This window comes from Talpa occidentalis, unplaced genomic scaffold (genome assembly GCF_014898055.3).
Source record: "Talpa occidentalis isolate TD23 unplaced genomic scaffold, MPIMG_talOcc4v2.1 talOcc4.7, whole genome shotgun sequence".
Lineage (NCBI taxonomy): Eukaryota > Metazoa > Chordata > Mammalia > Eulipotyphla > Talpidae > Talpa > Talpa occidentalis.
Genome location: NW_023605083.1, coordinates 8,227,608 through 8,252,146, shown reverse-complemented (window position 1 = coordinate 8,252,146; position 24,539 = coordinate 8,227,608). Strand labels below are relative to the sequence as shown.

The 24,539-nt window shown below is 39.4% G+C and overlaps 1 protein-coding gene across 6 annotated transcripts in view; it reads right to left on the bottom strand.

The window, feature by feature from the left end:
- Positions 1-24,539, bottom strand: part of DENND1A (DENN domain containing 1A) — a 445,274-nt gene that overhangs the window by 385,641 nt on the left and 35,094 nt on the right. For all 6 annotated transcript variants that reach the window (XM_054689761.1, XM_054689763.1, XM_054689766.1 and 3 more), the window contains exon 2: positions 22,277-22,347. In XM_054689761.1, the coding sequence (XP_054545736.1) occupies positions 22,277-22,347 (71 nt within the window). The remainder of the gene's footprint in view (positions 1-22,276; positions 22,348-24,539) is intronic.

Here is a 24,539-nt window from a genome sequence, read left to right as displayed (position 1 = left end):
TTCTGTTTTCCTGAGTAGCAGCAAAGGGGGTAGAGAATTGAGGGGCAAGGTGTGGAGGGTGTTAAATTCAATTTGAGGTACCTAGGGGGCATTCACAAGCAGATGGTAACAGAAAGATAGGATCCAGGCCTGCACTCAAGAATTCAAGTCAAACACCTAGCCCAAGAAACTATCGGTCTGTAGGTAACAGTAGAAACCAGGGTGTGACTAAGATCACACAGGGAGAGTTTATATTCCACCACATTCCTTGAACAATTTCAGATGACTTTAAAAACTATATATATAAAATATAAAAGGGTAAAAAAAACATGGGAATGTAAACTGAGTGGGTAGGAACAAAGGTAAAATAAAGGGAGAAAAAATAAAGCCAGAGATGATAATAGCATACAAAACCAAGAGCATACAATACATATTATATATAGTTCATGGGGCTAGAAGGCCAGTCACGGCTCTAAGGTTCTTGAGGGACAACCCGAGGAGAATGTACAGCAGAGAGGAAACTCGAAACACTGTGTTCAAACATCCACTTACCATTCAGTGTGTTCTTTCTTTGTTAGACTTACTAACAGCATAACCTGAGATTTTCTTCATGAAAGAAAAACAATGTTTTCTGTTTGCTATCAAAATAGGCTTATATTTTAACATAAGATGCATAAAACAGTTCTGATATTCTTTCAGTCATTCAAACATAAATCTCTTACATGCAAATAAGTAGAAGAATTTGAACTGTAACTCCAGTTCACTCATTTGTTCATCCATCCATTAACATATTTTTTAAGATTTTATTTATTTATGCATACAAGAGCTGGGGTACAGGCCAGAGATGCAGGGGGTGAGAGGATTCACCAGAAAGAGTGGAGAACAGAACAGGCAGACTGACTGAAATACACTGCTGAGGGGAGCAGCGGATGCGACAGGAGAGGTCTGCCTTGCCATGTGGGTTGCTCCCTGGCTGGCCGGGGATTGAACTCATGCTGCAGAGGCTGTGGATTGCTTCATAGTACAGTACTTAACCCCTTGCGCCATGAGGGAGGCCCCATTTCACATATTTTTTGAGCACCTCCCAGAAAACATTATCCATCTGTATTGTTGCTGGGGAGAGCAAATTAAAGGACATGGGACTATCTGCAAAGTGTGAAGCCAGTATAGACACTAGTTGTTTCCAAAGTATCATCATTAGATTCCCCATTTTAAAGACACTGGACCTTCGTACATTTGGGGAAAAGCAAATATGATACAGAAAAACACGCATGGAATCTGGTTGGTACATAGTGGAGAATGCATACTTAGGAGGAGAGGAGTGGGCTCAGATGAAGTTGGGATGTGTAGGGGACAGCTCAGGGGAGACCTCATTTGCCCTGACTTGAGCCTGTGGCAATAGAGGACCACAGAGAGGTGTAAGAAGGGGAATGCTGTGGTCTCAGCTGTGGTTCTAAAAGATCCCTCAGATGGCAGCATTAAATGTGGATGTGAAGGAAAGCAAAGAGGCATGTTAGAAGGCTTAACAATCAGCTGGGAGAAAGAGGATGCAAGCCTGGGCTAATCCAGGGTGGTCACTTACCTGCATGCTAATTTTAATCTCCAACACTAAACTGTCTTGTCTCTAAAGACCTGGGGGAAACTGAGGTAGGACACTAGGTGCTTAGAAAGAGCAATGGTACCACTGGACAACTAAAAAACTAAAACAGAATCATCCCTGCTACTTAATTCCCACAATAAAGTCACACAGTATAATTATTTTCTTATTAATCTACAGGGAGCCTAGTTTAAAGTCATTAGTTCATCGTTTCTTTTTAATCTGAATGATTCTCAGTAATTAAAGTTTTTATCAGTTACAGAATTCTCTATGGTGAAATAGAACAGCTGACTTCTGATGCATTATGCTTTAAGCAAAAACTAACACTCATTAACAAGATTACCTGTTGTGATTAAATAAATACAAACCGTTTGCAAAGTTTGTAAATGAGTACAAGAGCATAAAAGTAAAACTTACACTTAGCACAAATCTTATTTTCTTAACTCCTGAAACCCACGCAGGAAACAGGGCAATCCCTCATTTTTCACAACTTTCCATTCCCCACCCCACCCCGCAACCGCATTGCCTAATAAACACCTATACTTAACTTTCCGCTGCTTTAACTGCCTCAACTGTATCTACTGATAATGCCTAAGCATATTGAACAAAACAGCAGCATATGAAAGAAAGCCTGTGTCCCATGCTTTACACTGCTCACATGACACACAAGTTTCCAACAGTGCATCAGGTCATAAAAGTTGGACATGCTAAGAAATCTCGAGACAGCTATTTTGTGGAGAACACATTAATTACATTTACATAAAGCTCTTAACGAATCTTTAGGAAAGGTTGCAATTAATTTATGGAGTCATGAGAAGTCAACAAAGGGTATCAGTGGGAATACTGATAGAAAAGAGGAAAGAGTTTCTTCTGGCCTTAAACTACAAAGTTCATGTCTAATTTGACTGGTAAGAGTCAGACCCACAGACTCTTTATTAAACTTGGAAGGGATCTTACAGGTAGTCCAGTGCAGTAATTCTGCCCCCATTCCAAGGGTTAAAAGTGGAAAATCCCACGTAAGACCCTTGATCAATGCTTATGTGGCTTGAGATTCTGCCATCTCAATTTATTTAAGAAAAATTCTCCTTCAAATATTCGAGTTTCAATTTGGCAGTTAATTTCAGTATGCAGTTAAAAGGCACTAGCTGTCAGTCAGATCTCTCACCCAGTTCCCTCCTGAAAAGAAAAACTGACAGATCACAGGAGCTTTCTTTTGTAAACCAATTCTGGAACTTTCATGCTTCTTATTTGTTAGGTTAAAGGTTAAATTGCTGACCTGTGCCCTCCTGCTTAGCGGCCTTCCCCTTTTTCTGTAAAGCTTTATTTTGGGGCTGTATTTACATGGATTAGTCCCTTTTCACGCTAAGAAGGAATCTGTTCACAGCCAAAGCCTTAGTTCTGGTTGTACAAAAAGCAGCCACAATTATTCACCACCAGACAATGACCATATTGTGGATTTACAAAAAACCCACCCCAGCCATGGAAAGATCTGTTCTTGCTGCACAAAACAATAGAAGAAAAATCTTATCAAGCATTCAAGAGAAAGCAAACAAAGCAAGCCCACTGTGAACTTGATGAAGATGTCAAGCTCCTTTAAAATATATATATATAAATCAACAAAGAAGGGTTTTCTTGTAAAGTCTTGGGAGTGAGACTTTTTCTACTCTGAGTTTCCCTTTCTGGTTAAACACAGTCAGTAGCAGCAAGACATTGACAGCCAAGACCAGCAAATGCTGCCATTTCTAAGCACACTTAGACACTTTTTTAAATGCACAATGCAAAGAGGCTTTCCTTTCCAAATATGCCCAGTGCAGATGCCAGGCAGATCATTGAAGCTAGTCCCTTTCTACACAAGCTCTTTCAGCAAAGGCAAAATTCTTATCCCAATCTCTAAGGAGTGGACATAGACTACCTCCCCAAGACCTAACTTACTAATTCCTTTGGAGAAAAACAAAATGGGCCATTGAGTTTCACTAAACCATAGCTCCAACAAGAGTTCCTCATCTGACACCCAGGAAGTATTATGCACACCCTATTTCTTTGGGGTGGGTTTGAATGACACAGAAACAAATTTTCACTGGGAACATTTGATGCACAGTGAGGACTTCCCAGCTGCTACAACAGCCAACTCCAACTCCAGTCCAGGACATAGCTGTCTAACAAGACATGAGAGCCAATACAAAGACTTTCTCCCACCAACAAGTCTTTAGGTAGATGGTTTCTATTCTCTCTAGGCTAAAATGACCTAAATCCATAATCAGCAGAATGCCCCTCCAACAAAATGAGAAAGTAAAACGTAATCAGTGATAGAAGTAGGCATTGGAAGCAGCCTAAGAATACCTAAAACTGCAATTTTTGTAAAGTAATGATACTTGAAATCATCATAGAGCAAAATACTAATAACACAACACTTTTTGTTTAAATCTCAGAAAATGGCTCACTTTAAGGCATCCTACAATCTTTGGACTTAGAGAAACATTTCCATCTGCAACACAGTTTCTTCTTGGCAGTTTATAGTTCTCAGCCTCCTTCTCCCCCAACCCGCCTCACCCCACCAGCCAAAAAAAAAGAAGGCCATGCCAAAGATGTGGTCACAAAAGTCCAAAAACTTGAGAGCAGGATTAACTTTTCATATTGAAAAGGCACTAATTTAAATGTATAATAACAGGGACTGGCTAACCAAATGCTAAGACTCTTGAAGCAAGTCTTCAAAAACTGATTAGAATGTTTATGATAAACGTGAGGCTCTTACTTTTTCTCATGTAAACGGCACACCAACCGCTACTATGTCAAATGAGAATACTCAAAACTTTAACATGGGTGATGATGGAGGTGATTTTATTCTCTTTTAAATTTCCTATAATATTTTGTCTCTTCTAAAGTAGTTTTCAGTGTGGTGATCAGTGGTGTAAAAGAGCTCTGGCCAATGGCCCCGCTGAGGTGGCAGTGAGGACAGAAAGCATTTCCACGCACACCTCCAGTGCACCACGTTGCTGAAGCTTGCTTACTTTGAATTAGGAAATTTAGGATCCCAGAGAAAATTAGGATGGCACTACAAGGACCAGAACACAAAGTAGGAAGTACTTAAACTCCTCACCAGCATCTAGGAGGAACGAGATTAGGGCACAAGCTACACTCAGAGTCGATTCAAATGTAAATGTCCTGCTTCCTCTCAAACAATGATAAACTCCCTCAGAGTTAATAGTTTCTCCCTAAGAGATTCATCTCTCTTTTCAATGTAGAGGTATGTTTTGGAGACAAGGAAGAAACACATGGTGAGGCTTAGAGCAAAACCTTTTAAATTCTTGGTCATCAAAAGCTGCAGAGTAAACTACATTTCCTTCACTAATCCTTGGAACACTTGTTAAACTGGAGTGCGCTGACAACTTTACCCCTGCAATCACATTTTGGTTTCTAACAAGTTAAAAAAAAAAACAACTTTTGGTTGTACTAAATTGATTACCATCTTCCTTGAACCCCAAGTGAGAATTTATGCTGCCTTCACGAACTGTTGAAAGAGACAGTCCCTAGGGAGAAATAACTTTTGGCACATTGCAAGGCAAAGCTAAAGTTACACAAGCGGGCTAAAATATCTCTTCCACCACACACATTTTCATTCTCACTCTTTCCCCCTCCCACGCTCACACTTACACACGCTCACCAACATATAAACACAACAACATGCTCTGCCCTCTCTAGAAAGTCAAGCACGGGCATAGGAACTGTCATGAAGATCCTCTGTTTAAGTTCATATTCTGGAAAACGTTTAAATTAAGTATACAAGAGTTGTTAGTTCAGGGAGTTTTTAATTTTTAGTACCTATTCCAAGTCACTGGAAATACATTAACACAACAACAACAAAAACAAAATCATTATCAAACACTTCAAAGACTATAGACCTCCGATGAAAAATAATAGAGGTATTTCTTTTGTGCCAAGGGCTGAAAGAAGGGAAACAATGATTTGATGGGACCAAAGAAAGGAAAGTAGGCACTGTTAATTATTTTATAGTTAGTAGTTTACTTAATCCTCACAATAACCCTAAAAGCTGAGCATTACCAGTCTCCTATTTGCAGATGAGGGCACTCAACAAAATAAGAGGAATGACTTCCCTGTGATCAGTAGGTGGTTGGTGGCAGAGCCATAATTCAGACTCAAGTCCAAAGCTCTTCCCACTATGCCAAATAATTCTGCGAGGAAAGGGTAGGGAAACAGCTTTAGTGAGACAAATTCCCATGATGGCAGACCACCAGGCAGTTTCCCAGGGGTGGCAGAAAAAGCCTAAAATGCAAAAAGTATGGGCTGCCGCTGAGGCTCCGGGTAAATGCCTCATTGTGCTCTGGGGAGTCTGATGGACACTTACTAAATGGAGAGGAAAAGGCATTCCTCGCCTGTGAGCCCAATGGGAGCGCCCCCTTCCTTGAAACTTTTCATCCTGAGCACATCTGCTCATAGAAAAGGCAGAAAAACATCTTCCAGAAAATCGCTGGGGAGAAAATTACAAGATAACTCCTGCTTCTGCCATAAATGCCCACCCCCTAGTTCTACCCCAGGATTGCCATTAAAAAAAAAAAATATATATATATATCAAATGAGCAGTTATTCAACTTGCTGGAAATGAGATTTTTTTCTTTTTTTTTTTTAATATTTTCAGCTGCTTAATTTCTTTTTTTTTAAGATTTATTTACTTATTTATACAAGCACTGGGTACAGTCAGAAGCGCGGGAGGGTGAGAGAATTCACCAGAGCCAGAGCGGGGAGCAGAGCAGGCAGAAGGACCGAAGTACACTGCTGAGGGGAGCAGCGGGCGGCAGGAGAGATCTGCGCGCCATATGGGACCCTCCTCCGGTGGCCGGGGAGCAGCCGGGGATAGAACCTGCGCTGCAGAGGCTGTGGGCAGCTTCTCAACCCCGCGCTCAACCGCTGCACCACAGGGGAGGCCCCGGAAACAAGATGTTTTTCAAGAATAAAACTGCAGAGACTATCAAAGTCTGCTACCACCCGCTAGAACTGTGTCAACTCATCCATTCATACACCAAGTCCATACCGTGCATCTACTGTGTATCACTCGCTGTTGTGGATGCTGGGGCACATCAGAGAAGGGAGGAAAGATCTCTGCCTTTGTGGGACTGCTAGGCTAATGTGATGGTACAGGAGCCCCTCAAATCAATCAGAACCTGACTCAAAGTCAGATTTTTATGAAAAGAAAAAACTGTTCCTCCAGAGGTTTGCAAATGTACTTGCTTTCTGTCTCAAATGTCCTCACCCCCCCAGCACCAATCACACAGCAGATTTGTGGTTGATACTGATGAATAGATGAAGTATGACATAAAAACATCTTTCAAAACAAAAAGGGACAAATGTTGCAGTGGTCAGACCTAAATCTCAACTTACATTGGATCTAGTCCCAGGCTTTTATCCTGCAGCAGATACAGAAAAGCCCAAGCAAAACCTGAGTCAACTCAAGATCCTTTCAGTGAACACAGGAGAAATCAGGTCGGCTTGTTCCAGGGTCCACCCCAGGGATTACGAACTTTTTAAAAACCTAACCAGACTTGCTGAAGGCAAGAAAGAAACCTAGTGAATCTTCCGAAGGCCCTGGGCTAGAGCTGCCTTCAGCCTGGTAGCCCCGCCATCTGTGTGCAAAACAAAAGAGCCTAGATAGAAACAGGGAGTGCTTCTCCAGTCCATACCTGCCATGATCCTCAGCCTCTAGAGTGAAGGACTAAAACAAATAATTCCAATTTATGTTTCTTTAATCATCGTTCAAAGTGAGAGGTATTCTGGGCTGCGTCCTATACTAAATTCTTGAATATTTTTTCTCATTTAATCTTTACAACACTAGGAGGTGCTCTCATTGCCATCCCCATTTTAGAGAGAGATTAAGTAATTTGCCCCAAATCACACAGGGATACAAGTCATAAATGGTGGAGTTGGACTTTCAACCCAGTTCGTATGATTCTAGAAACCATGCTCGTAAATAGATTTTGCTAATAGTGTTGGAGGGAAGAGGGAGAGAAATCCTTATTAACCAAAATATTTACTAGGAAGAGGGAATAAATTAAATGTTCTGCTTAGCTGATTTTTCTACTTATTGGGGTTCATGATGAAAATATTTTTCCTTTCAGTCTTTTTGAAAAAATGCCAAATTTTTGTTACATGTATTCCATTTTATAGTAAATACAATCTAATGAATCAACTCTTTCCTTTGATGGCCTATTCCATCATGCTGAGTATCTGTGATGATCACTGCTGAGAACAGAAACTGGGCTAAGTAAGTACCAACTACAGACTACATTTCAGAAATGGGCTGTTCTAATGAGTCTCTGATAACAGCTTAATTTTTTTCCATCTGGCTCTTCTCGAGAACCAGACAGTTAAAAACAAAAATAAAAAGGGACTCTGGTAACTAAAGATTGATCATTGGGGTAAAGTTTAACTGTGACAGATAAGCGAAGAAAACACATATATAAGGTTGATGATTTGAAATCATTCATGTGTTCAAAGTGTTTTTCTGGAAACACCTCAGAATTAATCCCACAATTTCTGAAAGAGAAAACTGGTCATCCAGACAGTTTTTTTCATTAAACTTTATACCTTCATCTCACTATTCTTCTAGCATTTTAACCCTTTCCAAAGGGAATTTAAATTAATCCTATCAGAAGGAAGCTTAAATCTCTTAAACTCACCAATGCAGGAAGTTTCGTTGTTTGAGTTTTTTTGTTTGCTTTTCACTTAGGGGTGATCTTAAATTAAGTCAACACACCAAGGCCTAATTTGTACAAGTCTCTGTGTTAGACATTTTAATATACATTGTCTCTAATTTACTAAACAACCTGCCAAATAGATATGTCTCATTTAAACAATGGGCATACTAGAATTCAGTTTAAATAACTTTCCCAAGGTCAGACAATTAGTGAGTGGCAGAGTAGATTCTGATTTCAAAGCCTACAGTCTTTCCATTACATTGTTTAATTATAAATTAATGACATTGTTATATTCTACGCAGCAATTCATCTGCATCTATTTTCTCTTCAAACAAGGTTTCATGATAGCATAAAATACTAATTCCTAAGAACACATTAAAGGTAAGAAAACTGTCTTTAAATCAAGCAACTTATTAAAGATTCCTGCTGGGCAAAGCTAGCTGATAGTTGTATGTTCAGTAAAGCTTTTTTCTAATGAAAGTCTTTCAGCAGATTGCATGTTTTCAATGTAACATAAAGAAGGAAATGCAAAATGTGTTGTGAAATAATACCAACAGAAGTTCAAAAGCCAGAATACAATTTCCTAAAGGACAAAAAAAGGTCTTCCAAGCATTTAAAATATGGAGTCCAGTTCCTGTTTTATGAAACTTACAGTTGACTTTCCATAGTGTCTAGCACAGAGCTGAACCTAAGTGAGTGCTCAAAGCATAAGTGACTACAGAACTAAACCAAATGTAGATTGAACTATTACTTCAAGGCCTCCTCAGTTGTGGAGATGCCTGGGGAAATCAGGCTTATATGAGGTCTTTGAAAAAGCTAAAGACCTACAATTTCAAGCATGGAAACGTAATCATTTTGATTGTATAGCTTTCTAAACTAGATTACGTATCTCATTGCTTTTTTGAAAAGAATATTTTAATAAAACATTTTCCTGATGACTTCAGTGGACATCTGTTTTGGGTGCCTAGCATTACTTCTCCCTTCTTCAGGTAATAGCATCAGATTTTCCTCTGAGGAACTTCCCTGCCATGTTCTCAGGCTATATAGATTCCAAAGTGGTACTAAACAGGCCTTTTCACACACACTGCTGTACACCCACCCCCATGCCCCCCAGCCACCAGATCTACATCTTTAAGTCACTGGCCAGGTTCGCAGGGATTGGCTCATAGATCAGTGTATGACCCAAACGGAGTCTATTAAAACCATCCCTCAGACAATGGCTCAAAACGCTGTAAAACACTCTTTTTCTACTTGGGTGACAACACTGGTAGAACACAAACTTGGATTTCATAGTAGCTCTCTTTGCCATTATATAGAAAGCACTTGTTCAAAATAAATCCAACATAGAAGACACAAAACTTAGAGCCAAAGAAATGATAGATCTCTGAAAATATAAGTAGAACACTTAAACCTGGCAAATCCCAAAGCCAGTTTTACTACTGTACTTCTTAGTTCTGAGAGCCAATAAATTCCCTTTTTGCTCAAGCCAGATTTTGTGAGGTTTCTGCTGCTTAGAACAAAAAGAATCCTGATTAATGATTTACATGATTAGTAACTGTGCTGAGCAATATTATACAGAAAAATCCTCAGGGAAAACCAAAGCACATAAGGCATAAGCTAAAGGCTTCTCCATGATGAAGGATATAAGTTTGAATGCATGGATTCTGAGATAATGTACTGTGACTAGTGACTTTTCTTCCCCTTTTCAAATGCTGATTGATAACAATACTGGATATGAGAGTTCTACAGATATGTGAACTCTTGACTTAAGCAAAAACAATATAGTCATTTCAAATAGCAAGAGCTATTTAGATATAAATCTAACAAAATATATAAAATCTCTATATGAGGAGAACTACAAAACTCTTGATGAACAAAATCAAAGAACTAAATGGAGAGGTATTCTATGTTCATGGATAGGGAGGTTCAACATAATCAAGATACCAGCTCTTTCCAACTTGATCTATAGATTCAATGCAATTCCCATCAAAATAACAGCAAGTTATTTTGTGTATATAGACAAACTGATTCTAAAGTTTGCATGCAAAGGCAAAAGGTGCAGATAGCCAACACAGTGTTGACAGAGAAGGACAAAGTCAGAGGAACAAAGCAGGGGACCAACACTAACAGACTTCAAAAACTTACTATAAAGTTAAGTAACCAACACAGGCTGATATGGTGAAGGAAAATACAAATAGTTCAATGGAACAATAGAAAGACCCAGAAGCAGACACATAAATATAGTCAACTACTCTTTCAAAGGAGCAAAGGCAATATAATGGAACAAAAAATAGCCTTTTCAACAAACAGTGCTAGAACAACTGCATATCCACATGCAAAACAGTGAAATTGTACAAAGTCCTTCCTTACCCCTTTCACAAAATTTAGCCCCAAATGGTTCTTAGAAATGTAAATAAAATGCGGGGCAGCCTCTGCAGCTCCGGCCAGGGAGAACCCCACATGGAACAGCAGACCTCTACTGCCCCTCTCGCTACTCCCCTCAGCAGTGTCTTTGGTCCGTCTGCCTGTTCTGCTCCCTGCTCTGTCTCTAGTAAATTCTCTCACCCTCCTGCGCATCTGACCTGTACCCCATTTCTTGCATAAAATAAATAAATAAATCTTTTTAAAAAATGTAAAATGCAGGGCCTCCCCAGTGGCGCATCGGTTGAGCGCGGGGTTGAGAAGCTGCCCGCAGCCTCTGCAGCGCAGGTTCTATCCCCGGCTGCTCCCAGCCACCGGAGGAGTGTCCCACATGGCGCGCAGAACTCTCCTGCCGCCCGCTGCTCCCCTCAGCAGTGTACTTCGGTCCTTCTGCCTGCTCTGCTCCCCGCTCTGGCTCTGATGAATTCTCTCGCCCTCCCGCGCTTCTGCCTGTACCCAGTGCTTATATAAATAAATAAATAAATCTTGTAAATAAATAAATCTTTTTAAAAAATGTAAAATGCAAAACTATAAAAGTCCTAGAAGATAACATAGATGACCTTGGGTATGGTGATGACTTTTTAGAAACAACAGCACAGGCATGATCTGTGAAAAAAATAATTGATAAACGAAACTTCATTAAAATGAAAGACTTCTGCTCTATCAAAGAGCAATATAACGAGAATGGGAAAAAGTATTTGCCAAAGATACCTTTATAAAGGACTGTTATTCAAAATATACAAGGAACTCCTAAAAGTCAACAAAAGCAAAAACAAAAATTAGCAGTCTGATTTAAAAATGGGCCAAAGACTTTAATGACACCTCACCAAAGACACAGATGGCAAACATGAAAAGATGCTCCACATCATGTCAGTGGGGAGTTGCAAGTTAAAACCACAAGACACAACTACACACCTATTAGAATGGCGAAAATCCAGAACACTGATGACACCAACTGATGGCAAGGACGCGAACAGCAGGAACTCTCATTGATTGCTGTTGGGAATGCAAAATGGCACCACCACTCTGGAAGATAGTTTGGCAGTTTCATATAAAAATATCATACACTTACCATCCAACCTAGCGATCATGCTCCTTGCTGTTTACCCAAAGGAGATGAACACATGTCCACACAAAAACCTGCATGGATGCTTATAGAAGCTTTACTCATAACTGCCAAAACTTGGAAGCAACCGAGATATCCTTCAGTAGGCGAATGGACAAGTAAACCGGCAAATCCAGACAATGGCATATTATTCAGCACTAAAAAGAAATGAGTTATCAAGCCATGTAAAGAAACAGCCACCTTAAATGCAGATTTCTAGGGGAAAGAAGCCAATTAAAAAAGGCTACCAACTGTATGGTTCCAGCTATATGATGTTATGGAAAAGGCAAAACTATGGAGACAGTAAAAAGATCAATGATTGCCAGGAATCTGTGGGACAAGGGTTAAAGGGACAAATAGGTAGAGTACAGGGGATTTTAGTGAGGTCAAAATACTCTGTATGAAAACATAACAATGGGGGCCTCCCTGGTGGCCTAGAGGTTAAGTCTTAGCTCTATCACACTAAGGCCTGAGTTTGATCCCTGCAGGGGAGCTAGTGCACATATGGCACAGCAGACCTCTCCTGTCTCACCTGCTGCTCCCCTCAGCAGTGTATTTTTTTAATTAATATTTTATTTTATATAATTCTTACATCTTTTTCATTTTTGCACAATGTATGCATTATCATTTTGGTTATATTCCCCATTCAATTGCACTCCCCCCTTATTTTGATCCTAGTCCTTCCTCTCCCCTTCTCAGCAGTGTATTTTAGTAGATCCACCTGTTCTGCTTCCCACTCTGTCTCTGATGAATCCTCTTATCACCCCCACACCCTGGCCTACACCCCAGTTTTTCTATAAAAAAAATAACAATGGATACATGATATTATATACATTTGTCCAGAATGGTACAGCACCAAGAGTGAGCTGTGATGTAAACAATGGACATTGGGTGATTATAAGTGTCAACTGTAGGTTCATCAATTGTAATAAATCCCCCTCTCTGGTGTGGGGTGGTGATAGTAGGGAAAGCTGTTCAAGTGTAAGAGCAGGGAATATATGGGAAATCTTTGTACCTTCCTCTCAACTTTGCAGTGAACCTAAAACTTCTCTTTAAAAAAAAAAAAATCTTGGGCCTCCCCGGTGGCGCAGCGGTTGAGCGCTGGGTTGCGAAGCTGCCCGCAGCCTCTGCAACACAGGTTCAACCCCCGGCTGCTCCCCAGCCACCGGAGGAGGGTCCCACAAGGCGCACAGACCTCTCCTGACGCCTGCTGCTCCCCTCAGCAGTGTACTTTAGTCTGCCTGCTCTGCTCCCGGCTCTGGCTCTGGTGAATTCTCTCACACTCCCGCGCCTCTGACTGTTCCCAGTGCTTGTGTAAATAAATAAAAATAAATCTTAAAAAAAAAAAAAAGCAAACATTGTACAAAAAAGAACAATGATGTAAAATATATATAAATAAATAATTAAAAAAAAATTTTGGGGGCCTCCCTGGTGGCGCAAGGGGTTAAGCACTGCACTATGAAACAATCCACGGCCTCTATGGCACGAGTTCAATCCCCAGCCAGCCAGGGAGCAACCCACATGGCAAGGCAGACCTCTCCCGTCTCACCTGCTGCTCCCCTCAGCAGTGTACTTCGGTCAATCTGCTTGTTCTGTTCCCCACTCTGTCTCTGGTGAATCCTCTCACCCCCTGCACCTCTGGCCTGTACCCCAGCTTGTATGCATAAATAAATAAATCTTTCAAAAAATAAAAAATAAAATATAAAATAATCTTTTAAAACATCTTTTAAATAACAACGTTCCCATAAGATACTTTGTGTCTCCCATGAAATGCATTCCCATTTAATCCTTTCAACTGAGTACAGTAAATACTATTAAGGGCCCCATTTTATAGCTGAAAAAATGTGGCTCTGAGATTGGTAATTTGAGGGGATAAAAAAGTCAACAAATTCGCTGCTCACCAAGGATTTTATCTTTGAGTAAATCAATAAACTCCTGTTTCCCTGGAGGGCCAAAGGCCTAACACTGTGAACCACAAATGCAGCAAAAAGAACCATACTGTCATGAATAAACCAAAAATTGTGAGACTCTCCTATATCATAATTTATGCCCAGATGGCCCTGAAATTGCACACTTTAGGAACCGGAAGAAATCTGGAATCAGATTCAAATAACCAAACATTAATTAAGAAAATATATGGCTCATGTTCTGTTACTTTTTAAGAACAGCCATTTAAAATCATTCTACAGTACTGATTTGGAGCATCAGCATAGTGTAATAGAAAGCACAAGCATCAGGTAAGGACATACAATAAAGGTAAAATTCAAAATGTGACCCCAGTGGAGAAAGGAAACTTGAGAGAGGCATACAGGGGGACTTCAAAGATACAAAATGTCCTATTTCTTAAGAAGAGTGGTAAATATATGTATTTTCAATTTACTCTTTAAACTGTATACATACATACATTCATATACATCATCTGTGTCATAATTTTTATAAAAGTCTTTGAAGAATATAGTCAGACTAGAGTTCAAATCCCAACTCTGCCTTTGGACATGTCACTTCCTGTCCCCAGGCATTAAGTATTCAATGCCTACTGAGGACCTTCTACAGTCTATGTCTGATATGGCTGTTGAAATATACAGGTACAAGAAAGACATAATTTCTGTCCTCATGGAATCTTACTTTTCTTACCTAGGTAACTGAAATAATTCTTAATTAGTCAGTGGGCAAAAACTTTATTATAATGAGTGCTCATTAAGCTCACTTCTAGTTGAAAGAAATAATCATTATTTTAACAATCCTTACCATTTTCAAAGCTGCCCCTGACTTTTTAAAATCAGCTTTAAAAGTACAGTGAATTTCCCCACCTCTATCCCAATCCAGATATTTTTCTGGCATTCCCAGTCCTGAGAGTCAGGAAAATGACAAAAAATTTTTTAAATAATCCACATCTTTTGAGGAAGTGGTCATTTGTCTATACTACACTATTAAAAACCAGGGTCTATATGTTAATACACTATAAAATACACTTTCACTGAAAAATTCAAGAGACGAAAAAGAAAAGCTAAAGGAATCTGAATCATAAAAAAAAAAAAAACAACTATAAGAAACCTTTGTGGGGAGGGACTATGGTTATGGCTCACGGATGAATTGGTGATGGGAATTTTACAGGGACTACATCTGAGAGGAGAAAGCAAAATTGTACAAAAATGAACAATGATATAAAATATATACATATATAATATTAAAAAAAAACAACCTTTGTAGAATTCATGAATGAAAACTGCCTCTCTCCCTGATTGTCTGGACCGTCCCACATACTTTCTAACCACTGCATGTGTCTGAAATATTAGTCAATTACTGTGAGAAGCCAGCACAGGCATGAAGTTATAATCATGGCTCTATAACTTGGCAGATGTCTGACCTGGCCAAGTATGTTAACCTCTTTGAATCCCAGTATCCTCCAAAATAAGTCCCACCTTACAGAGCTGTTCAAGATTTAACAAATTAATATAAAGAAAAGAGACTGGGACATAATAAGGATTCAATAAAAGTTAATTTTTACCACTCTTCGAAAGCTTGCTGCCATTATGTTATAGTATTGAAAAGAAATAAGATGTTTAATTGTGTTAACTAAATACATATTTTAATCTGAAGTAAAACACTCAGTAGGCATTGAATACTGAGGCTTTTGTCCACTTCTACCAATCCTTAAGACACAGAACAAGCTTTTTTAAGTGAATTTTTAAAAATATCTAATAATGAGTTGAGCAGCCACTGTGATCATACATTGAAGCAGAGCTCCCAGAGTTAGCATTCTATAAAATGGAAACTAAAGTTTATGATTGCAAATCAGGTTCTCAAAACCTTACATAGGCCAAGACACTATTTTCTTCATGATCCTATTACAGAAATGTGGACAGATTATTTGCAAAAGATTTTAAAGTCGGGATTTTTTTTTTTTTTTTTTCAGATCACTGCTTAACATGTAGGTTGCTAAAAAAAACTCAGCTAACTAAAGCACTCTGTCTTAAGAATTCCTTTCATGAGTTCTCACAGTCCTTTCGCAACTTGATTATCCGCTTCTCTTTAAAAAGTGGTCATTGGGCTGGAGCATTCAAAATGTGGGGAGGGGAGCTCACACAGGAGGAAGCCGTTCCGCTGAACAGCCTGGAGAACCTGAGGCTGCTACTCTCCCAGGGCGAAGTCTGCCCGAGAAGAGTGCCCGCAGCAGGCTCAGAGATGCCAGCTGTAATGAGACGCTTGTGTTTGGAATGCATTCCAGAGTTTCAGCATGGCCAGCACCATCTGATCATGGACCAGGCAGAGACTAAGCAGTCTCTTCCCTCTTGCAAGAGCACCCTCTTCTGAGACCTTCAGTCAGACAGGCTAAGCTCAGCCTTGGGAGTTTTCCCAACTTGAGCTGACTGTATTGGTTTTCTGGGATCCCAGTGTAAAAGTGCATTCTTGAATAAACCCACAAATCAGAGTACACAAAATGGAATGTGGCCAAAAAAGCTTCAAAATGAGAACAAAGTAGATCGAAGATCAACTCAACAATCTACTCAAATAGAACCAACCTCTATTTAAAGCATTGAGTCAGATAGTAGACAAGGATTACACACAAAGATGGAAGGTGGCATTATTTACAACAGGAGGACTCTGGAAATCATGTAAAGATCCAACTAAGAGCAAATAAGAGCACATAGGTGATTATGTCTTAACTCTCAGGAATTAAAATATTTTTTTCCAAAGTTATGTTAATAATTTTTGGAAAAGCTAAATGATTAATTTGGAGGGGCACAGGAAACATACATAGCAACAGTTCTGGGAAAAGTTCACCCAAAATAAGACTTCAAGGAAATAAATACACCAAAGCAGTATCAGTAATTATTACAGATGATTTTTCTATGCATTATAATTCTTTCAAAATTTTTAAATTTTATACTCAAAAACTAATCAGAAAACAAACTGCCAGAAATTTAAAGATAAAATTTAAAAGGCAGACACCCAGATAATCTGCCAACATGTACTCAAAAACTTGAGGAAATTTTTAGTATTTTTTTCATTTACAATGAGAACATAACATACCACAGTATAAGAAAAACTGTAAGAATGAAACTCCCACAGAAGTTTATAGAACAAAATGTATAGTAAATCCTCCAATTAAAGACCTGTAAAGTAGTTTCAGTGCTTTCTAACCCACCTTCTCACAGCAGGGAATTAATCCCTCTGGGGGATGCAAACAAACTTCAAAGAGAAGATTATGCCCAGACACTAGTACTGTATAGTGTAAGGTTTATATCTAAATTTGCTCAGATACTTTGGCAGAGATCGGAGATGCAGATCCCAGGAACAAAGACTAATCTTAAGAGAGATTCTTTGCAATCATTTAAAATGGCAAACATTATGCATTCAATGATATCAGAAAAAGTCAAATGTAGTAAGTTTTATTAAAAAATAAAGGAGGTTTTAGAGGTAGGCAAAAGGTACCTAAAAATGAAATATTAAGTGACAGTTTACCTGCTGGTGATAGCAAGTAGGAAATCTTACAAATCCTCAAAGTAAGTGGCACTGAGAGCTCAGTGAACTTACTCAAATTTACTTGCACAGTCTTTGAAAGGTGTCTGGTTCAAAGCCCCAAGTCATGATGCAATGTCTAAGCAGAGCTGACAGATCACATGGCCCTTCTGTGGGTGTCATGGAGCGCTCCTCGGAGCCCAAAACACATGAGCGTTACAACATGTGTCTTCACTAGTAGACATTTAAAGTTATTGATGGAAAAAAGAACTTCCCTTAAGGTTTAGTAATGTTTCTTATTCGTGTTTCTCACATCTGTCATCTTTCATTAGGCAATTTCTTAGGTATGATTTAGAAGTACCCAATCATTTTACAAAAATGTTTTAAGTAGAAAAATAGCATAGATTAGTAACTCAGATGTATTCAGTTTCCCAATTTTTCAAAATCATGGATAAGGATTAAATTTAGAGTTTAACTAGAAAATTGAAACTACTGACAGATTAAAGACCTAAATGTGAAAGGTAGAATTCTAAAAATTGCTTCAAGGAAAACACCCTCATAGTTTATAGGGTAGGATAATAGTGATAAACTACACTATATTAAAATCAATAAACTTGGTCAAAAATAGCACAAAGAGAATTAAAGACAAGCTACAGGGCAGGAGAAGACATTATAAACACATACAACCAGAATTATTATCCATAACATGTAAATAACTTCTTATCAATGGGGGAAAGGAAGGAAATTCAATTTAAAAAATGAGCAAGAGACTTGAATGGGAACTTGAAAAAAGATATTCCGGAGGTCAATCCGTACATGGAAAGGTGCTCCGTCTCACTGGTCACCATGAAAATGTAATTGAAATCAAGAAGATAGCGCTACACAACCATCAGGTTGGCAAAGTTCGACCATCGAACTGTACAAGGAATGATGCTGTGGGGGGCCAATGGAGACTGTCAGACACTACTGGCAGGAGTAGAAATGAGCACATTCAATTTTGAAAAAAATTTCACATAATGCCACAGTCAAGTATGGTATCTATCATCTGGAAATTATGTCCAATTATGCACCAGGATTTCTGTGTTAGAAAGATTACAATAGCGTTGCTTGTATTAGCCAAAAGCTGCAAATAATTTCAAGTGTTTTCAACAGTCCAGTGGGTAAACAGTAAAGAATCCCAGCATGACAAGCAGCCATGAAAATGAATGTCTACAGCCACACACAACCAGGGAGGACCTTTACAAACAATCTGGAGCAAAACAGCAGCAAGACTTCACAGAATAACTCTACTTCTATAAAAGTCAGAAACAGAGAGGTCTGAGTTAAATTTTTCAAGATGGTATTCATATATGGTAAAACTATAAAGAAAAGCAAAGAAATGATGATGGTGAAAGCCAAAGCAGTAGTCACCTCTACAGAGTAAGGGAGGTGCCTTTGGGGTGCTGGCAAACCCGTTTCTAACATTTACAGGGCCTCGGCAATGGTACAAAGAGGCCCACATACTTTATGGCTAAATATTTAAAAGATAAGAAACAAGCTTATAAACTATTAAAGAAAATATGTTCTATCTTCCCATTGTGAGGAGTATCTTAATAATTACTTGGAAGGCCAGATTCATGCTGAGGATTTCTGGCAGTTCAGAGAAAAGTGACCGAGGGTCCGCTGCCCATCACCATTATCTCTATCCGCCCTGCAAGGGTCCTCATACACAAGCACATAGTCACCCCCAAAACAAGTCCAAGCTCCAGTATCCCCAACTCCTCACAATCAGTGACCCCTAGGCAACCTCAGGCTGATAAGACGCCAGAAGCCCAGTCCACCTTTAGGAGGATGAAACCCAAGACGAGACTCACACAGGCTCTGGAGATAAGCTCAGGCCCATTTGGGCAAGTAATCCTGGGATCTTGGGCGTGCAAAGCATAATCTAGGACAGAAGGTTTAGGCTCCAAGTGGGCATGTTCCATAGGCCCAACAGACACCTTGCCCCAGAGGAAGAGGGGGCACTGCAGAGGAGGGACCAAAGCAGAGTCCTCGGAAGCACAGAGCCAGGGCAGGAGCACCTCTTTCCCAGAACCAGGCAACACTATAGTCCTTAACCTGGACACAGCCGCATGGGAAGTCACTTCATAATTATTTGTTAAACTAGATATGTAGGTGCTGTGTACTTTTATTTCCCTACAAATAATTGGGAAAGACATCCTCTATCTGCTGGTATGATAAGAGAGGACACAATTATCACCTTGCAGATTCTCTGGCCTAATACCTACAGTCTGTATCTAATTGTGAGGAGGTGATCAGATACAATCCAAGAACTTTTGACAAAACTATGAACCTAAATTCTTCCAAAACATGCCATGAAAGGTTAAAAAAAAAAAGGTTGTGAAACTATTCCAGACTGAAAGAAACTAAATAGATGTGAAAACTAAATGGACTGCAAGATCCTAGACTGGATTCTTCATCAGAGGGGAAAATGTTATAAAGGACACTTTTGGAACAACTGATTAAATTTAAATATGGACAAATAACAGATAAATGTTAAATTTTCTTGTTTTGATAACTGTACCAGCCATGTAAGAAAATGCCCTCCTTTTTTTTTTATATATATACATCAAAACCAAGTGGGATTTATTCCCAGAATGCAAGAATGGTTCAACATACAAAGCCAAAGTAAGCTACCATATACCATACAAAGGGGGAAAAAACGTCTTCTCAGTTGATGCAGAAAATGATTTTTAAAAAAATCCAACATACTCCATAAACTAGGAATAAAAGAGAATATAGCAAATCTTCTATGTATATAGGTCCTTAATCTGGAGTGATAGATTTTGAAGTATTTAAGGGTGAAAGATCAAAATATCTACAACTTATTCTCAAAAAGTTCTACAAAAGTAACATGAATAGACATCTAGAGTATGTGGCAAAATAGTAGCAACTGATGATTCTAAGGAAAGTGCATGATTGTTCTGTAACATATCTTGCAAAATATTTTCAAAACAGGGCCTCCCCGGTGGCGCAGCGGTTGAGCGCTGGGTTGCGAAGCTGCCCGCGGCCTCTGCGCCGCCGGTTCGATCCCCGGCTGCTTCCCGGCCACCGGAGGAGGGTCCCACATGGAGCGCAGACCTCTCCTGCTGCCCTCTGCTCCCCTCAGCAGTGTGCTTTGGTCCTTCTGCCTGCTCTGCTCCCCGCTCTGGCTCTGGTGAATTCTCTCACCCTCCCGCGCTTCTGACTGTACCCAGTGCATGTATAAACAAAACAAACAAACAAACAAACAAACAAAGAAAACATGCCTCTATAAAAAAAAAAAATATATTTTCAAAACAAAAAACTTTAGCAAATAAACTGAAGAGTTAAACAAGTTCCAGTTCCTCTCTCTACCAGAAAACTGAATACAGAGAGGAACTGGATGATTAAGAGGGTGGATAAAAACTTCTTTAGTTTATTCTTTTATTTGTACTTTTCAAATTTTCTTCATATCCACCTCAAAAAATTTTAACTCTCACAAAGGGGGTTGTATTCTAAGGCACTGAAAGGGGAAATGTTAGTTAACTGTAGGAATAAGAATTTTTCCTTAAATTTATTTGTCAAATCACAGTCATCATCAAACGGTTATTCTGTGAAGCCAGCCCACAGAGCTGCTGCTCATTAAGACACCTTGTGGAGACATCTCCTCTCCCAGTCCAAAGGGATTGATATCTTATTTGCGCAACAAGAGGCATCATTTAACGTTGATGTTAGCGTTCTACTTCTAGTATAACCACACACATAACATATTTCACAGCTTTTATTAGGTAATCCTGAAAGTGGAGCACACAGCAAGATCACTTGCTATTAAGAGAAGTTCACTCATATTATCAAATGTCATATGTTAATAAAAATTAACAAAGACATTGTGCAAAGCCCTGAAGATGCATGGAGAGACAAGTACGACACGGTCACTGTTCTCAAGAAGGCAACTTAGCAGAGTGAAACAATCTTGAACCAAAAATCTTGACTATCCCACCACATAACTATATGATCTTGGTAAATTACTAGGTCTGAGATTCTATTTTCTCACAGGTATAAAGCAGATGCCACCCAGCTGTCTTTAAGGGTTGTACTATAAGGAGGACCAACTACCTATGTCAGGCATTAAGAGCAAGAGAACATCAGGTACTCAATAAAAGGGAGTTATTTTTCTGAGTATTACAGTCTAATTAAAATAGTGAAATACAGAGAAAATATACGAAAGGTTGTATAGTCAATTAAGGGCATACCTATCACTGAAATCCTAATTATTCCAAGATTCTAATCCAAGAAAATTTACTCTCCCTAAACATCAAATAATACATACAACTGTTTGTGCGTGTAGAAAAAGAGTTGCTCCCTGACACACCTGTGGTAAATGAATCACTCTCTTAGGCACCAAGGAAAGAAACACTAAGTCATAAGGTTATTTTTTCTCATTAACCAAGAAGGATTTTAGGTCAAGCGATGATTTACTCAGCTGCACAAGACCCTGTTGTCCAAGAACACAGGTCCAAATCACTCCGAGGGCTGAAACCAGATGAGGGGTTTCCTTCAACTAATTTCCAACCTTCCTTTACTAGCAGACATAAAATTTACTAAATGAACTCCATGGCAAACATCTCCTTCCAGCTTAGTGCCCGAGATTTCCCTGCACATTATTTTGTAATCTCATGCTAAGCCCTCCTCGTTAGCAAGGGGACTGTATTTCACACTAAATAGTTGATTTCCAGGCAGGCATCTATGAAAGCTATAACACAAGACCCAGAGATGACAAAGAATAAAGCCCTATTTCAAGCCTGCGATGGTCGTGACGTAATTTAAATTGCTCGCCGTGCTCATTCTCCTTTCCCTAGGTTGACGTGGGCACAGAGAAAAGGGAAAGACACTGAACCACAATGAAAGATAAGTAACAGTCCTGAAGATTCCCCCATCATCCCATGCGCACTGGTCATGTCACACAAAAACATCCACGCCACGTCATAATCCCACATGTGATACCTGAAAGAACAGCGCCTGTCCTGGGGTAGGCCACTTCAACGTAGACTTCAAACGTGGACTCTGGGTTTTGCCTACAACAAACAAAGATCGTGGTTATTGGCGAGGGGTGAGTCAGCAGGGGACAGACGTGCAGGCTGTGGTATCAGGCAGCTAAACCCAGTTAAAATCACTGGCCCCCCAACCTAATGGCTGTGGAATCTGGGACAAGTTACTCCACTTCTCCGAGCCACCCTTTCCTCATCCATAAAGTGAAAACACCTAACCAGAAGAATTACTGTGAAATTTAAAAGTCAACACACAAAAGCTGCCTAGGCCTAATGTCTGGGATATAACTGACAAAGTCAAAGATAAAATTTTGAGGAAACTCAAACCAAGGCAACACTAGCACAAAGGAACCTTTTCCCTCATATCCAGGAAAACATTCATAGGATGAAGTTAACTTGCTCATCGGGTAGGTTGAAAACAGGGTCGTACCTCACCATGCTATTGTAAGACAGCTGCTAATCTAAATGTGAGCCTCTCTTTCCATGGAGGGGGCTTCACCTGCATTAGCAGGTATATCAGTGTTCACTATTGTATTCTTCTTTTTATGGTCATCAATATTTCATAAGTTTTAAAAAGATTACAGCACAAACAGAACGTTAACAGCTATTAATGCTGAGTGATGAGAACATCAGGGATATATTATTTTGGTATTTTCTCTTTGATTCTAAAACTATAATTAAAAGATATTTCTGGATCAAATGAAAATCATTTAGCAGAAGAAAATACACCTTCAAATGTCTGCAACTGAATTCTATTTTAAACCTGACAACAAAGATCAGGGAAAAAACTTTGAGTTGCCTAATCAGAACTAAGGGTAAATTTCATGCAAATAAATACCTTGAATTGGCTAAGGGGAGTCTACTGTTCAAAACAGCTATCTCATTTACCTCATTATAATCCTGCAAGGTAGGTACATCAGGCATTTCCCTCACCATCCTTTACGGGATGAGCCTGAGACCGAGATTCTAAGTGTCTCGTATATTGTCCTGCAGCTAGTTAGAAACACGGCCAGAACCAGAATTCACACCTTCTGGCACTCCATTTTGTGTTTCATAGATTCGAAGATGAACTTCCCCTCCCCACCCGCATGTTTACATCTCTTATAATCTATAGCATCTTTCCCTTTAAATGGTAGAATTTTTTTCTTTCTTAGTAATTCATAAAATAATAGTGTAATGCTAAGTAATGGCACCTTAGATTTAATAAAAGAGTAATACTGCTACTTCTTAAGAGTAGAAAGAACAATGGGTGTTTTGTTAATCAGGGATCTTGTAAATGGTCTCCTGTAAAGGGTCATCATTTCTTCACTGAAGAGATATGGCTTTTGCTTTATATAAGGACCTACAATGAAAAGAGTTGGCTGTTCCAAAATGCAAGGTATTTAAGTAAATCTTCCCACAAAGAATTTGAAAACCAGATATTAAGTCAGAGTATCTTACTTAAAAAGGGAGATAAAGTAACCTGAGATTCTAAGAGTGTTAACATTTTTGGCGCTTTTTTTTTTTTTTTTCCTGCAATAGGTCAGTATACTTTGGCCAATGAATCGTGGAAAATACCAAATGGAAACATCCCCTTCATGCAAATGTTCTCAAAGTAGAGTCTGATGGAAGAAAGGAATGTTCTAAGGTTATCTGAAGAACACCAGGAAGAGTACCTCTAAGGCCTAAAATTATCTTTCTTAACCTTATTTCGCAACTGGCTGAATTTCATCTCAGAATTTCATCCCCCTGGGTTGAGATAAGGGCTTTTAAGATGTGTCCTGTGGGCCCTTCGGACTCCATGGCAGTACTTCTGAGCTTCATGCATCTTGTGCCCAAATTTCCACTTTCAAATGTTCACCCATTTTAAAAAACTGAATTAATAATAAAATATCAGCAAGCAAACATGCTCCATACCAAAGTTTCAAACACTGAAGCTTGACACATTGAGCTGTGCCGCTGTTATTTTGTATAGACCTGTCATCTCCGCATGAAGAATGTCCTAACACTGTCACTGTCTCTGCTTCTGTTCTCCCTTTCTCTAACACACTTCAACCAGGCTTCTGCACCCCCTGCTCCCCGCCTCCACATACACATTACTAGACAACTTGCCACAATCACCAGTGCCCTCCACCTTGTTAAACTGTGCTGCAAGGTCAATTCTCAGTGCTCATCTTTCTTCTCAGCAGCATTTGACACAGTTGAGCCATTTGCCCTCCTTGAAACACGTTCTTGCCTGG